Source organism: Pan paniscus, chromosome 2 (assembly GCF_029289425.2).
Source record: "Pan paniscus chromosome 2, NHGRI_mPanPan1-v2.0_pri, whole genome shotgun sequence".
In the NCBI taxonomy this organism is placed as follows: Eukaryota; Metazoa; Chordata; class Mammalia; order Primates; family Hominidae; genus Pan; species Pan paniscus.
In genome coordinates, this window is record NC_085926.1 from 1358145 (window position 1) to 1375718 (window position 17574).

A 17574-nucleotide genomic window follows, 5' to 3' on the forward strand; every position below is an offset into this window, starting at 1 on the left:
ATCCAATAAGATCCAAAAAAAAAAAAAAAAAGAATCCAATAAGATCCATACATGGCAGTTGGCTAAGTCTTTTTTTAATCTATTGGTTTCTCCTCCATCTCTCTTCTTTTTCTTTCTTTTTAAAAAAATTTTATTGTTATTATAAGTTTTAGGGTACATGTGCACAACGTGGGAATTGAACAATGAGAACACATGGACTCAGGAAGGGGAACATCACACACCGGGGACTATTGTGGAGTGGGGGGAGCGGGGAGGGATAGCATTAAGAAATATACCTAATGCTAAATGACGAGTTAATGGGTGCAGCACACCAACATGGATCCCTGGATATCTTTTACCCTTATTTTGGTTGCAAATCTGTGAAGAAGCCTTGGAATTAAGAATGGGCATAGTCCACAAAACCATTCTTTAAATTTCTCCTTAGACAAAATTAGAATATAAAGTGCATGCATCTGGTTAGGTGCGGTGATTAACGCCTGTAATCTCAGCACTTGGGAGGCCAAGTCAGGTGGATCACTTGATGTCAGGAGTTTGAGACCACCTGGCCAACATGGTGAAACTCTGTCTCTGCAAAAGTACAAAAATTTACCTGGCATGGTGGTGTGTGCCTGCAATCCCAGCTACTCAGAAGGCTGAGGCAGGAGAATCTCTTGAATCTGGGAGGCGGAGGTTGCAATGAGCTAAGATGGCATCACTGCACTCTAGCCTGGGTGACAGAGCGAGACTCCATCTCAAAAATAATAATAACAAAAATAAAAAATAAAAAGTACATGCATCTAATATAAATATGGAAAGTATTTTAAATAATAAAAAATGAAGACATATCTGATATAGAATGAGTTTGATTTTCTCTATTATATTCATATTCAGAACTATAGCGTGTGTTTTTATTTTTTCATGGCTCTTTTGTCAATATGTACCTTAAAACCCCAAATTATTACTTCCTACTTTCTACTTCTAAATATTTATGAATGAAGAAAACAATAAAAAATGTTTAAATGGTCAAATAATTATTAAACATTCTATTGGTAAAATGCAGTTACGCATTAATCATTGTGAACATATAAATGCAATCTCAGTGTTAGTTTGGTTTCTTGAGCAGAATGAAGAAGGTAGAAGAAAGTGAAGATTTTAGTCCATTTCTTAGAGAGCTAAACTTTATCTTATAAATTACCCATAGAGAAATAGATTCTCCATGGGTCATTTCACTATTTTTAAACTTCTTCATGTATAATTTTTTTTTACAATAACTTGCCTAAAACCTTTATTCTTAAATGTAAATCTTTCAAAACAATTTATTATTGGTAAGATGGTACATATCTAAATCCAAATATTTGTCCAGGGCCCCTTCATAGATATTGAGTTGCTCTTTGATGAATTCTCAACTCTCTGGAATCAGAACTTTATTATAAACGAAGTAGTCATAACGATCTACATTGTGAGTCTCTTTTAATCTGAACAAATATAGGACTCTCAAGTACAACTGGCACACCCTGGGATTGTCCCTTGAAATTTTGGTCAATGAAATGCTAGGTCTTGTAAAAGAAAGACTGACATAGAGAACATTTCTAGAGGGAAGGTTTTTATGTTGGATGCATAATTTTAACACTGGAAAATCTGAATTATAAAAGGGAAAACTTCCATCTTTCCTATTCATGTTGCATCTTTAACAAAAAGAAAATTATATCAGAGCTACGTCAAAGACAGAATAAATATGTTGCATTCACCCTCTTAAATATAAACGTATGACTAAATCTCTATAGAAACTATGGTGGTCATAATCTTAGAAACATGGTTTGTCTTATGGTATATGAAGCTAACAGAGAGCATTTAGAGCTGTTACCAGTGTGTCAATTGTAATGTTATGACTAAAATGTTAGAATAAAATATAACAAAAACAATGCAGTGCATTCTGTATATATGGAATGCCACTTTTTGAGGTCTACAGTTTTCTGTAAACTATTTTCATATAAGGTGTGAATATATTTTTAATTTTAGTATAAGTAATAAGCTACAATAATAAATACAAGACATTTAAAAACAGGCAAAGGAATATTTCATACTGGACATTGTAGAACTCCAGGTTGCATTTATATAATTTCAAATGAATGAAAAAGTATTCAGAAATATGTATTTTATAACCATAGGCTAGCATTTCATAAGCTTTAAAAAAATAATTTTTTTTCTCAACAGAGAGAACTGTCATTACCGTCCCACCTTCCAAAATGGATGTTACAGTTGGCGAGAGTATAGTGCTACCATGCCAGGTGTCCCATGACCCCTCCATTGAAGTGGTATTTGTATGGTTTTTCAATGGAGATGTCATAGACTTAAAAAAAGGAGTGGCTCATTTTGAAAGGATTGGAGGAGTAAGTTACTGAAATTGTTAAGTGCTTAATAAAATGAATCAAGTCTTTTACATGAATCACCATTTTTCATAATTACTCTCTCCATCTTTATTTGCATGGATAATCACTGACTGTTTTTGAAGCTACATTTGTTTTTGTTTTGGTTTATTTTGTTTCGTGTCTTCCGTAGAAATACTTGTTTTCTAGATGTAATTATAATAAGGGGGATAATAAAAGGGTTTAGATACAAGAAATGACAATGATACTAGTATATCTTTTAATTTCAGAGTTGTTTTATGTTTCGTATTTATCCAGCTGTAACAATAAAGTAGGACTTGTTATATGGGCTTACGTTTTCATCCATTTCTCCCTTTCTGTCTGCAGGAATCTGTTGGGGATTTGATGATAAGGAATATTCAGTTACATCATTCAGGAAAATATCTCTGCACAGTACAAACAACCCTAGAAAGTTTATCTGCAGTAGCCGATATCATTGTTAGAGGTAAGCATAAATGGTGAAAAAGTGATCACATTGTTTATTCACAGTTACAGTGTTCATATCTAAATTGTAGACCTCTGAGAAACCACATCATGTTATGGAAGTGAGATGTAATCAGATAGATTTTTATTTTTGAAACCCCAGGACTCCATGGTATGGGTAGTGTGAATACAGACATGGAACTGGGTGAATACAGACATGGAACTGTATAGGATTTGACTATAATGAACAGTCATGCTTGGCAAGCAGTGTCAGTACCTAAAACTTAGACATACCTTCTGTTTATAATAAATCATTCTTGTCAATCCAGAGTCAAATCCACATGCTCATGTAGTTCTTCATATTAGCTGCAATTACTTGAGTTAGATTTTAAGAGGAATTAAAGATGATGGTTCTCAATCTTTGAGTATAGGTTGATATGCAGTCATCCTATGCCTGATATTTTCTAATCTCCAGAGGAGGCACTACTACATTAATGTCATTTACCATGTAAAGGGAATTAATAGAACTTTATCGCTAATAATGTGCTATAAATACATTATGGTCAATACTTTACTTTCTAAGCACAACAGGTAAAAATAAACCATCCTTGTACCAAATTAATGAATGTAAGTATCTCCAATGGAGTCATGATAAAACATTTTTTTCAAGGTCCACCAGGTCCTCCTGAGGATGTGCAAGTGGAAGACATTTCCAGTACTACTTCTCAACTAAGCTGGAGAGCAGGCCCAGATAATAACAGTCCCATTCAAATATTTACTATTCAGACTCGGACACCATTTTCTGTGGGTTGGCAGGCTGTTGCTACAGGTGAGTGACAAAAGTGTTTTGGTTTACTTTAAAAATAATATTTTAGTCCAATAATGTTAATAAATGCAATTACATTTTAAATTAATAATTATATAATTTTGTATAATTATTTGTTTTTGAGTAGTCCCAACCTAGGTGCCTTAGTGTCTCATTCTTTTTAGTTCCAGAAATTCTCAATGGTAAGACATACAATGCAACAGTGGTTGGTTTGAGTCCTTGGGTGGAATATGAATTTCGTGTTGTTGCCGGCAACAGCATTGGGATTGGAGAACCAAGTGAACCATCAGAATTGTTAAGAACTAAAGCATCAGGTAAAGAATCAATGTGTTCTAAAAGTGTGGAAGATTTCGTGTGATACAGTTCTTAAAACAAAACAAGTATTTTTATGTGTCTTCTAATACTTTTGGCTCAAAATTGTGTGGCAGTAAACAAGTGGCTCTCATTTTTTTTAATTTTTACATACACAAGGCAAGGTGTATTTTCTCCAAATAGTAGGTTCAATAAGAAATGATTACCTTTAAGCCAACATGTCAAAATCAGAGTTCTTAAGAAACTGTGTTTGCATCGCATCTATTTTCTAGTCAAAATTCATTAGAGAATCTGTAGATTTGTATATGCAAATGAGTTACTGCTTGTTTCATTAAAATGTTGTAGCCAGGAATTAATTGAGACTCTGTTGGTGCAGTCAGCCATATATTTTCATCTATTTCTCAACTCTGAACTAGTTGTAGCTTCATTGAGCAGTCGTATAAATTTTTTTCCATGCAAATGAGGTAAATCCTAAACTCATTTAACAGGGGCACTAATTGAGCATTAATTGGTTCACTGAACAGCAGAACACAAGAACCTGGCTCAGATACCATGCCTTCTTAAGCTCTTTTCAATGGATCCTCTTTGTTCCACTCAAACTTTTACATCCAGGGTGACATTTAATCTGCTAGCTGTATATAGCCCACAAAGTTCACATTCTTATTCGATCACATAAACAAAGGATCACTTGTCATGGCTAGCTTAATTTAACAAACACAAATTACCTTATTAAAGTGTGCACAATTGTCAGAAGTCAATAAATCAATCCTTAAACTAAAGATAATGTTATATGTTTATCATAGAATTGGGGCTAGAAAAAGGACATACTTGACAGTGATATCATCCAATTAAATCACGCTAGAAGCTTACAGCTGAGAGGAAATCCCTTTGTTTTACAGAAGAGGAAAATGAACACCAGGATATTAGCTGGTTGTTTGTGACAGAGCTAGATTTTGAATCCAAACCTCCTGATTTTTACACCCAGCATTCTCCATAAAAGAGGATCTTAATGTAGATGAGCAATAGATTAGCCAAAGAAAGTGTGTAAATATAGAAATTCCCTGGCCCTCCTATATACCCCCTGGATCAGAATCTTCAGGTGTTGTCCATGACTCTGGATATGAGCTTTAGTTTCAGGTTGTTTGTTTACAGTTAATTTATATTTTGGTAGCTTTGGACAGGGTTGACAGAAACTCTTACATTTTCATAGCAAAGTTTGTGTGCCACCTTCTAACCATTAATACTCTCCTGTTTCAGTAGCAGAATGAGACTGGTGATATTCATACCTACTGAGTCAAACTCTACTAACTGAAAACCTACTGAGTCTCTCGTCTCTCCCTCTCTCTCTCTGACATCATCAAAGACTAACAACTTCTTCTCAATATGGTTTTAGGCTTAAGTACAATTAATTTAAAATTGAATAGGGAAAGGAATTTTCTATTTCTCAGAACATTGGAAACTTTGTAGAAAGTAAATCAAAATATAATTCAAAATACTTTTCCTTACACAGCTAAACTATGCAAAGATCCTGAGATAGTGTGCAGTTAGTCACTGTAAGCTGTCAAGCACTATAAATTCAGCAACTGTAAAATCCACTCTGATTCACATCGCTTTTGATCAAAGACATTGGAAGACTTAGAAAATAAGGTTTAGGTTCACATAACTTTTTTCTAAAAAATTATGAAGCTTAAAGCTGACAAAGTTAAGGGTAAATTTAAATATGAAAAGGTATATCTGAAAGGTGCAATTTTGAAAAAGAACAATCAGATTATCATATGACTATTTTCTGGTCATGTTTATAGAGCTAAACATCAGTATGAAATGGAAATAAATAAAATAAGCAATCTAGATTTATTTAGGTGGTCTATATGGTGGGGAAAATTTTGAAATGAGGAATTAAAACTTACGTATTTTAATCCCTGCCTACCAATCCCCAGACATATCCAAGTGCTTCCTCAACCAACCACCTCTCATATTGTTCAGAAATGGTCCAGTATAGACAATTTCATGTAATTCCACATTTAGAAAGTATACCCTGCTGATTTAGCCATTATCACAGATTTAGGATACTTTTGTCATTACGTCAAGAAAAATAATGCTTTTAAACACTTACGCATGTGTAAAGTAAAACCTCATTCTCGTGAGGCACTACAATACCATATACACACTCAGCATTTCCTCAGTTTTACAGTTTCTGTGAACTGTTATTCATTGTGTTAGTCCTTACAAGGATACAGAGTTGAAGGGCATACTTTTAAAAAACTCATCAAAATTACTGGTTTCTGAATCCTCTACCACAGAGCCTTAGATCCCAAGAAATAAATAGAAAGAACCTCTCCCAGTCGCATTCTTGACAGGAGAAAAACCTGACTTTGCAAGTGAAAAGTTAGAAGAAAATCCCTCTTCTTCTCTCCCGAGAGATTTGAGATTGTAACAAGGAGTTTTAAAACAAGAATATTTATTTACATATTTTTCAATATTTAATTTTAACTGGTAAAATATCCTGATGACTAATAAAAGGAAAAATTATTTTAGTTTGTTTATTGAAAAAAATAATTAATTAATATACTGCCTCAGTAACTTGTTTACAGCACAACTGTATAATTAGGCACTAAATCAGCAGTGTCACTGTCACCATCTGAATGGAACATCATTTTGCCAATTAGTAGATGATGCATAATGATGTCAAATACCCGATGTTACTCAATTTTTAATTAATTTGGGAGCCAGGGTGCTCATGTATCAAACACAACTGTGTCCTCTCTCTTAGAAATTTGGATATGTGTAAACATAATTTACGTTCATTAAAAATGCAAGACTCTCTCACAGTATGCCTGTGTGAGATTTTGAAAAGTGAAATTCAAAAACAAAATTCTTCCTGATGAAGACGTACTTTAATAATTGCCATCCCACATTTCTCTTGGTTATTTTTAGTCCCTGTTGTGGCACCAGTAAACATCCATGGAGGTGGAGGAAGTCGGTCTGAACTCGTCATTACGTGGGAGGTAATTTTCTGTCCAACTGAGTTATTTTGAAGAAAAGAGATTTAACTGGCCAGAAAGAAACTGAAAAACAAAAAGATTTATTTGATCACTATTGAGAGCGTAAAAAAATATGGTATAAAAATACATCATCCTGATGATGAATTATTTAGAGGAGGTATTAGGAACTTTTCTCATGGTGAGACAGTATGACGAACTCAGCACAATTTTCTCCCAAATACATGAAAAACAACTTCAGTAACTATTGAGCGTGGGTCAGTAGCATTTTCATTATCGCTTGATGAATTAGGCATTGTTGGATTTGTTACCTGTGGCACTGTTGTATTGTGAATAAGTTGAGCCCAGTAGACTGTAGGCAAAAAATAGTTCTTGTCCTAACCCTGCTGTTCACCTCTGATCAACTCATTCTTCCCTGCATCTAGATGAAAGCTTAGGCACATGGAGTAGATTTTGTGGTCATTCTTATTACCCATTAACATACAGGCTCATTTTTTACCTTATTACAAATTTCAGTCTGGTGTGTACACTTCAAACTGGAGTATAAACGTTATCGTTTAGACTTTCAACCAATTTAAAGTTTCTCATTTTCAGTAGCTCAGTGCCTCAGCCTAAGAATTCTATAGCGTGAAAGGGAATATGTGGTCAGTTCAACTTCTCTCCATTCTGCTCTTTAATTTATCTTTCCCCATTCACAGTGTTACCTCTGGATTCTCCAGAGCTGTAGAAGGTTGGTGTTGGTAGGGGAGGAGAAAGGAAAAGGTCTGGATTGCTGGTACATTTCTCGTTTGACTTTGGTGTGCTCTAGGTATGGCAAATTATCAGACGCTGCCGTTTCATAGGGTAGGGTTTCTGGGTTTTTTTATTTATTTTTTATCTGGGAGATGGCCACTGGATGATCCCCCACCAAGGACTCCCAACTGCAATTCCTTGGTGCAGACCCAACTGGCTGCTGAAGGGTATCAGTTCCTGGATTTTGGTGGTCCATTTCCAGACTCTTCCAGTGAATATTCTCTCTCGTAGGTGGTCTTTGTGGATAGAGTCCCCTTGAAGGCTGCCCATGGATGACCCACTTGCATGGGTTTCACATTTGTCCTCAGCAGACACATACCCTGCTCCATGTTTAGCGGAAGTGCAATGCATACCCACTTAGCATCTCTCTTCACTCTGCCACCGTGGGCTGTCTGGATCTCTTCCCCACTTTAAATTTCTCAGACATTTGTCAGTTAAATGAACCTGCATCCCTTATGTTCCAGAAAATGCAAACCAGGTGTTTCTTGCTGTAGCCTACTTCACATAGCTAGGCTATGAGAGATAACTGGGAACCAGAGACGTTATTCTTTATGGTTATAAATGACAGTGTCAGAAACTAGATGCAATTGCCCTGAAAGTCACCCTTTCCTCTGGATATCTTGTTTCATGTAGACATTACAGGCCTAGCACAGTGCTTGGAAAGTGGTGCGCCCTCCATGAACACTTGTTGAATGGAAGGTAGTGTTTTCAGAGAGTTGGGACTCTCAGAGGCCAGACAGAGGGGGAAACCCTATTTTTTCAAGCAATTACAGGATTTCAGGTGCCACACAGAGCATTTCATATCATTCAGTCCCCACAATAATGCTATAAGGTGGTTATACCACTTTCAAGTAAGAAAACTGAGACTTAGAAAAGTGACATCATTGGGCAGAGAAGCATTTGAACACAGGGTTCTCTCTTTCTGTTCTTTTACTGTATCCTGTATTACAATCCCAATTGTCTTCATGCAATGTGATGGCTGAGGGTGGGCCTGAGTCCTTGAGTATATCTACCTTAAGTAGTAAGTTAACCATATTATACCTACTACTCCAAACATATTTCCCATAAAACACTGACTTTCAAATGAGTCTACAAGAGAATTGTTTGTGAGTAGTTTATTTAGGTTTCTATATTCATCAAAGGCCAAAGAAGCATTATCATCATAGTGTACAGGAAGTTTTGCCTGACTTAATAACTTATTTTGTTCTCCTCCTTGGTCAGAAATTCCTACAGGCTGTTGTTGCAATTGCTTGTACACAGTCTATAATGAGGGCCCAAATGCTATGCATTCATTCTTAAATAGAGATGAGCATGAATTACCAAGAGAATACTGTCTTTCCACGATTTATAATGTTCTTTTTTCTTTAAGGCAAAGGTACACAAACCATGACCTATGAGACAAATTTGTCTAGTTTCCTGTTTTTATAAATAAATCCACCCATAGCTACATCCATTAATGTATTGATGCTTTCTTGCTGTTGCATGAGACCATATATCCCACAATGTTTAAAATATTTACTATCTGGTAGCAACAATAGACGCTAGAGTCTACTAGAGTGACGAGAGGAAGGACGAGGGTTGGAAAACTAGCTATATTAATGGGTACTGTGCTCACTACCTGGGTGACGGGATCCATCATACCCCAAACCTCAGCATCACACAGTATATCCATGCAACAAACTTGCACACGTACCCCCGAATCTAAAATAAAAGTTGAATTTTTTTTTAAGTTTACTCTCTGGCCCTCTACAGAAAAAGCATACTAACCCCTATTTTTAAAAATTAAACTAAATTAAAGCCGCTTCCTCTGTGTTTATTTTTTCTTCCTGAGGAGGAGGTGGGGGGTGGATATCTGATATGCAGATACTTGCAGAAAGTAAATTAGTGAAATCGGTTTCCCATTTATCACTCATATTTGACATTATGTACAAGCAGATACTGAGCCAACTTCTTCTGGTGCCCAACTTCTTTATGGAATAAGTTATGTATAGTTAGGAGAAGATTCATACATTAGTATGAATCTGAACCACCAGAATGCGGGTAGTAATTCCTTCAATTTAATGAACTCTATTAAGTAGCTTCTCTGTTCCTATCAGTGGAATACAAAAATGGATGAGAAAAGGTCTGAATGCTCAGAAGCGTAGAGGACAGAGTGGTCTTAACCCAGCCTGGAAGGAGGTCAGGAAAGACACCATCAGAACTGAGTATATCTGAACTATGTTTTGAAAAGTGACTTGGAAGTAGAGAGTCCACCCCAGGTCAATGTCACTCCTGTTGTAGTTGAAATAGTACCTGTTGGACTTTGAAAGGCACCGCGTGACACAAGACTGTTCTAAATTCAGTCACAATCTACCATTACGTTTCCTAAGTGACAACTTTAATGATTATCCTTCATTTAGGCTCCCTGTGGTATAATCTGCCTGAACTGAACTAAATATCTTTCCCGTGTTTTCCCCAGAGCCACACAATAAATGCAGATTTTTTGTTTATTTGTTTTGATTTGGTTTGTTTCCAAAAACCTAGACATAATATCAAATTTTTAGAATATAGCAATGGCTAATTCCTTTTTAAGGGCATGTTTATACATCATTTTATCATAATGTGTATACTCCCAAATACTTCCAGGTTTGAGGTGCTTCTGGTGAATGTCTCAAAAATATAACTATAAAATTAGGTACACAGGATAAAGCACTATAGAGTAAGAGATACATACCTACACTGAGGGTTGGCACGCTTTTTATTTAAAGGGCCAGACAGTAAAAATATTCAGTCTTGTGGGCCACATGACCTCTTTTCTCATGTCTCAGTCTGCTTTTGTAGCTCAAAAGAGCCACATACCACTTACAAACATATAGGTGTGGATGTGTCTCAAAACCTTTATTTTCAAAACCAGGCTGCATGCCAGATGTGGCTAGAAGTACATAGTTTTGCTGATTCTTAGTCTGTACTAAAGATTTGGTTTTTACAGACACTGTGGTTGACAATTACATTATTAGTTTATCAATTTTCATAGATTTTACTCCCAGGAGAATTTCACAATTTCTTTATTTTACTGAACACTGTCTCCACTTAAAGAAAACTCTTTTTCTGGCCTTGTTAAATAACTATATATATTTTTTAATCACTTGACTCTCTGTTCATGTAAGAATAACAGGAAGTATCTAAATAAGTCTCTTTTTTCCCCTCTAATCTGCATATGTTGGACTCAGGTCTTTCTTGAGAGAGCACCATGAGAAACACTAATTGTACTTGACTAACAAAAACAAAACTCCCCTATTTATGTAGATGAACTGACTAAGCATCTTGATTAAATCTGAGATCAAAGAAACTTCAGAAATGAATCAAATGCTCTAGCAAGTAGCTTCGATTCTTATAAATCTCTTCCATGCCATTCAAAATTAACTGGTTTAATTCTAGTCTCCCTGTGAAAAAGAAGAGAAGTGTTCATATGAGGAAATACTTTGTTTCCCCAGATGTCCGGAGCAGCACTTTTCTTCCTCTTTTCACTTTCTGTTTTTGTTAGACTGTTCCACATGGCAAGAAATAGAGACCAGCTCAGGTCATCTCGGGTAGTGGGGATTTATTTTAAAGCTACATGGGAAGTAATGAGGACAGGAAAAAAGTCTCAGCACCAGGCAGGAAGGTCAGATGAAGAACCGGAACATCGTTCATCACTGCTCTGGGCACTCGGGCACAGGAGCTCTAGCCAACCATCAACAACCCCTCTGCTGATCCAGCCCCGGCTTGAATAGTCTCTCATGCTTATGCCTCAGTTCCTCCCATTTCCTTTACTTCCAGTTTTCTACCTGGCTGCCAGCTAATTTGGATGCCCTCTCTCTAATTTACAGCATCTGTTTTCTCTTAGCTTCTATTGCCTCACTGTTCCTGCTACTGCATGTTCTCTACTTTTACCTGCTCTGTGTATATCTATTATTGTTTTGCCACCCTCCATGTTTCATATGCAAACTCTGTGAGAGGAATTGACCAGGTCTGTTAGTCACTGTAGAGTGCAGAGATTCTGCCCTCATAGATACTCACCAAGACGGTGCCTGTGGTTCTGGCGCTCCTGAATTGGTGCTCACATGGGTTCCAAGTGGCAAGATAGTGTGACTGATAGAATAAATGGACTCCCATGAATAAAGAGAACCTCTGAAATGGAGTTGTGGACACGAGGGACTAGAAGCACTGTGTCCTGTCAGGTGTTGCCTTTATTAGTCTGTCAGAATATTTATTAAAAAAAAAAAAAAAAAAAAGCAAAGCATTTTCCTTGGGAAAAACCAAATAAATTCCATTGATTTTTCAATACAAGTTTCTTGCAATCAGGAGATATGTTGCTCTAAATTCAAGTACAGATTCATTCCTTTTAATTTGCTAAGTTTATGTGATTGTTTACAATTTTTAGCATCTGCAGAGTACAGGGGGAATATTATCTATTTCTATTTTGCTATTTTAGTAATTTTAGATTTGAAATGTATTTTATAGACTCTGATCTTTGTGAGAGTTAACAGTTTATTCTTTCATATGAGGAAAAATGCACATATGTCACTACCAATGAAGATGTAGGCCTAAAAAATGACGGGAGGTCTTTTATGCTTTTTTAAAGAAATATTCTATGTCTTACAGCATATGTTATTTCACAGTAATTCCATCACACATGTCTTACAAAAACTTGTTTAAAATGTTGTGAAAGGAAAACATATCTAGTCTTGAAATAAATAGTTAATAAGTTAATTTGTGCTGAGTTTAAAAATTCATATCAAACCACATTTGAGTATCATAAAGTCTTTTAAACTGTTTTATTATTATAATTTATGAATGATCAAAGAAAAATACATAAATATGTAAAGCTTGTTTTATATTTCTATCTGAAAACTTAAACTATTTATCTGAGTATCTTTAACTGGGATCATTTTTCTAATTGGCATTCCAAATAAAAGTGTTTTTTTAATACACCATTAAACAGAATAAATATCCATATTTGTCTCTATGGAAGAAATGTGAAATAATCAATAAACATTATAGTAGCTTAATAAAATATTTTTGCAAATACTCAGTGATTGATCACATTCTGCCCAAGTCAATTCCAGAAGAACTGCAGAATGGGGAGGGATTTGGATATATCATCATGTTCCGGCCAGTGGGCTCGACAACCTGGTCCAAGGAGAAAGTATCATCTGTGGAATCATCAAGGTTTGTTTACAGAAATGAAAGCATCATCCCACTGTCTCCCTTTGAAGTCAAAGTGGGCGTGTATAATAATGAAGGAGAAGGATCCCTGAGTACTGTGACCATTGTCTACTCTGGGGAAGATGGTAAGTTGTCCTCAACTCTGGTTTTCTTTGAGACTCTATGCATAGTTTGTGTTCCCTTGTTCCATTTTTCAATGAACCACTCTGCTAAAGATGGTTATGTCTTTCTCTGGATGGTAGAACCTCAACTGGCCCCAAGGGGAACTTCTCTCCAGAGTTTTTCTGCTTCTGAAATGGAGGTTTCATGGAATGCTATTGCCTGGAATAGAAACACTGGAAGAGTGCTGGGCTATGAGGTAATCCACATTAATTTCACTTTTGCTTATGAATGTGCCAATGGACTTCGCAATAGCTCCTATTCAACAGTCCTATCCTACTAGCCTGTTGTTAGCATATGATAATGTGTGTCTAAAGCTAAAGCAGAGAATGAAGTTGAGACAGGGTAGGTGAGCCCCCACATTGAGAGGCTTAGCCTGGGATGTTTCTTGTCCTCGCTCAAGACAGAATTCAAGAGTGAGCCAGTGGTAAAAAAAAAAAAAAAAAAAAAAAAAAAAAAAACAGCTTTATTGAGGCAGCAGTGTTACAGTTTTGAAATTGCTTCTGCAGAGCAGGGCTACCCCATAGGCAGTGTGCTAACAGCAGCAGCTTGGAAGCAGTTCTACACTCATATTTATACCCACTTCTAATTATATGCAAATTAATGGGTGAGTTATTCAGAAATTTCTAGAAAAAGGGTGGTAACCTCCAGGCCATTGCCATGGAAAGGGGTGGTAACTTCCAGGTGTTGCCATGGCAGTGGTAAACTGATATGTAACTGGTGGTTGTGTCTTATGGAGAGGTGCTTTAGCCTCTTCCCTGTTTCAGTCAGTCTTCAATCTGGTCCACAGTAAAGTCCTGCCTCCTCCCTCAAAGTAAGGGAAATCTTTCTAGGAAATTCAAAGCAAACAAATTAACACATAGTAGCCATTTTTAAAGGCATACAGATTCGGTAAGTAAGATGAGTAAGCTCTAGAGATCTGCTGTACAACTGTGCACACAGAGTCAACAATTATGCATTGTACCCTTAAAATTTTTCAAGAGGACAGATCTCATATTAAGTGTTCTTACCACAACATCATTTTTCAAAAGTGATCAGGTGATTATATGATTAATTATTCAAATTGCAGTCTTTTTTTTTTTTTCCTTGGTAAGAGGTAAAGTCTGCTCCTCAATCATCTTACACCATGGAAGAATTTCATTGAGAAACCTGCTTTGTGAATTGCAGTATAACTTGGAAAGATGTAATCATCTCAGAAAAGGCAGTTAAGTAATGAAAAAAAATACCTAGATTGTCTTGAATCTGCTATTTTTAGTCTATGAAGAATAAGGCAAATTGCATTTGTAGGCCTTCATCTCACAAAGTAAAGAGAGAAGAACATTTTAAGGGAAAGTTGTTCATCACTCAGTCTTTTTCAACTTGCAAATTCAGTGATTCACAAAATGGGTAACATAATTTATTTAACTTTGGATTTAGAATAAATGTATAATCCTAAACATTCTTAATTTTGCCTATATATATATATACACACACATGTATACATATATATATACTATATATACACACATATATATACATATATATACACATATACATATATATATACACACACACACACACACACACACATATATATATATATAAAACCATAATCCTCTGATTCCAACAGAAAGTTCTACTCTCAGGACAGGTGTCTTTTCCACTCCATGCCAAGAATGCCTTACCTCTTATCTGAACCCTACTTACTTCTCAAATTTCATCCCTAGTCGCCTCTTCTCTCTGAGCTCTACTCCCATCAATTCCTGATGTATTTTGTCAAATTCTTGTAGCATATTTTTTCTATACCACTTCTTTGCAATGCATTCTGTGACTTATTTTCACATACACTGTGGATTCTAACCTCTTAGCTATATGATAAGGGGCTTGAAAATAAATAGGTACTTAATTTATTCTCTTTTGTTTTCAGTGTACCTAAAACAATGCTAATGCAAAGGTAGGGTTCAGTATAAATTGAATTATTAATTAACCTGTGATTCAAATAACTCTGAAAAGAAATGCCAATAGCAAGACATTATAATGAAAGTCTTTGACTGATTATATACAAATGTGTTTTTGTCTGACTTGTTATACATCATTTGCTAAAGCTGGTAACCTTTAGATAGCTCATAAAATACTTTATTTTGGTAATCTAAAAAATCACATTCTCTAATTTCCATTGTGAATTTGCATTCATGACTTTTTTCCTCATAAATATTAGAGAATAACAATTTTGTTGTTGTATAACCATTTTAATTAGAAAATGTTTTTGTCATCTATACTTCTGTCTTCTTCCCATATCCCTTGTGGTTGTGGTTGATAGTTGTTGGTAAAAAATGATTGATAGTTATTGGGGAACAATAAATTGCTTGTTTTGGTTTTTAATTATCAGGTCTTATACTGGACAGATGACTCCAAAGAATCCATGATAGGTAAAATTAGAGTCAGTGGAAATGTCACAACCAAAAACATCACGGGGCTGAAAGCTAATACCATCTACTTTGCTTCTGTAAGAGCTTACAACACTGCTGGGACAGGGCCCTCAAGCCCCCCAGTCAATGTTACCACCAAAAAGTCTCGTAAGTATGCATACACTCCAGGAAACAAGATTCATCTGTGGAGAGAAACCTATTCCTTTGCTTGATGTTCATTTCATTCCCACACCTCATTTCTTTACTAATTGGTTACTTTGGTTAGTTGGTTTGTCCCTTAAATATGGATACTTGTTGAAATCTTTTGGTAACAATCAAGGTAATTGTTTTCATATTTCTGGAATTCCAAAAGAGGAATATTCCAAGTATATCAATGAAAGACAGAAGAGTATAATGTTTAAGACTAGCCCTGACGCCCTCCTTCTAAATGCATTCAAAACCTGACCTCCTATCCTTGGAATGTTAGGTGGTATTTATCTTTGAGTCTCAGTTGCCTACCTATAAAATGAGGAAAAAGTCATATTTATGTTTTCATAGGTTTTGTTCAAGATTGAAAGAGATTATTAATAATAAGTAAGTGTCCAGTACACACCTTAATATATGCTCAGTAAATGGTTTTTGGTTTTGTTTTGTTTGTCATTTGAGTCCGAATATATTCACATGTGATCCTACAACTGTCAGACAGACACCTAGATCTTTCCTTTTAGGATACCTTATTACTACAGCTTACTTGGAAGTCCCTGAAATCTAAGAATGAACTCTTCTGTTTTGTCTTATATCCCTTGATAATCAGCCAGGTGATTTCACAGAATCAGAATCTACTACATAAAAGAAGATGAATGTTTTTCATCTTTTGGTGATTGTTGCTGCCTTTATTTTCTGACTGAGTCTGGTAATGCACAAATATTCCATAATACGAGGCACAGCAATAAATTGGGAAAGGTCTGATCATCCGACTTAGTTGTTCCTGCAAGATGAATTTTTTGTGGTTGAATAATATTTACATATTCCTTATATATTATTAATGAACACAAATTATTCATAAAATCAGACTTTTTAAAACACATTTTTTTGCTCTCTGAATCCTGATGAATGAAAGATAACAAATATAGTTGCTGAATTTTGAGAAAGACTAAGACAAATTCAGTGCCACTTACAAAAATCTAGTTTACCTATACATGCCGTATTCTAATTACACCACCATATTTGGAAAGAAGACATGGTTAAGAGTTTGAAAATAAAGTTATATTAAAGTTATTCCCCTTATGCGTATATTTGTCATGTCCAAAAGAAGTTAGGAACCATCTCAGAGAATAGGCCCTTGATTAAATAGATTATCCAGTTATTTCCACACAACCAGATCAACTGTCAGAGATTCATGTTCCAATTCTGGGTACATCATTGACTCACAACTTGAAATAGGACAAGGCATTCCATTTTTTTGCTTTCATGTTCTTATCTATTAAATAGAAATTATCTCTGTCCTCACTCCTTCCCAAATTATCCATGAGGCACAAACAAGGTACTGATTCTGGAAGCATCTTAGAAAATACAAAGTGCTGTGGAACTGCAAAAGCCTGTGGAGCAAAAATTTTTGAACCAAACTTCCTCCAGTCCACCCAGTTTTAGACAGGCTGGGCTGTGAGTTATTTTCAAGAATGGATTAGTTAACAATGAAGAAGTTCTATTCCTTTTCCTGTTTTACTCAATGTTGACTAAATCAATGAAGTTGTTGCCAGATAACTTGGATGTATGATTTGCTTCTTTGGTCTTCCTGGAGTGGTTTAGCTTCTTTCAGCTAATCTGCAAATCTGAATGAAAATCTCCAATCAATCAGCAGTTTTCAGATTACCTAGACATTTAGTTCTAGTTGACTGAGAGATGCCAAACTCACAGAAACTCTTGTATGTAGGGGGAGGAGCCAAGATGGCCGAATAGGAACAGCTCCAGTCTACAGCTCACAGCGTGAGCAACGCAGAAGACGGGTGATTTCTGCATTTCCATCTGAGGTACTGGGTTCATCTCACTAGGGAGTGCCAGACAGTGGGCACAGGCCAGTGGGT

The 17574-nt window shown here is 35.8% G+C and overlaps 1 protein-coding gene across 7 annotated transcripts in view; it reads left to right on the plus strand.

Moving 5' to 3' along the window:
* LOC100990608 (contactin-6) overlaps nt 1-17574 on the plus strand; it is a 320384-nt gene that overhangs the window by 277216 nt on the left and 25594 nt on the right. For 6 of the 7 annotated variants that reach the window (XR_004670426.4, XM_034955665.4, XM_034955666.4 and 3 more), the window contains 8 exons: nt 2194-2369; nt 2733-2850; nt 3499-3657; nt 3819-3968; nt 6901-6971; nt 12835-13069; nt 13187-13302; nt 15472-15658. Coding sequence is in view for 6 of the 7 variants with exons in the window: in XM_034955665.4 (XP_034811556.2) it covers nt 2194-2369; nt 2733-2850; nt 3499-3657; nt 3819-3968; nt 6901-6971; nt 12835-13069; nt 13187-13302; nt 15472-15658 (1212 nt within the window). In the remaining variant the exon portion in view is untranslated. Of the gene's footprint in view, nt 1-2193; nt 2370-2732; nt 2851-3498; nt 3658-3818; nt 3969-6900; nt 6972-12834; nt 13070-13186; nt 13303-15009; nt 15034-15471; nt 15659-17574 lie in introns of those variants that run through there. The other variant, XM_034955669.3, reaches the window with a different exon arrangement.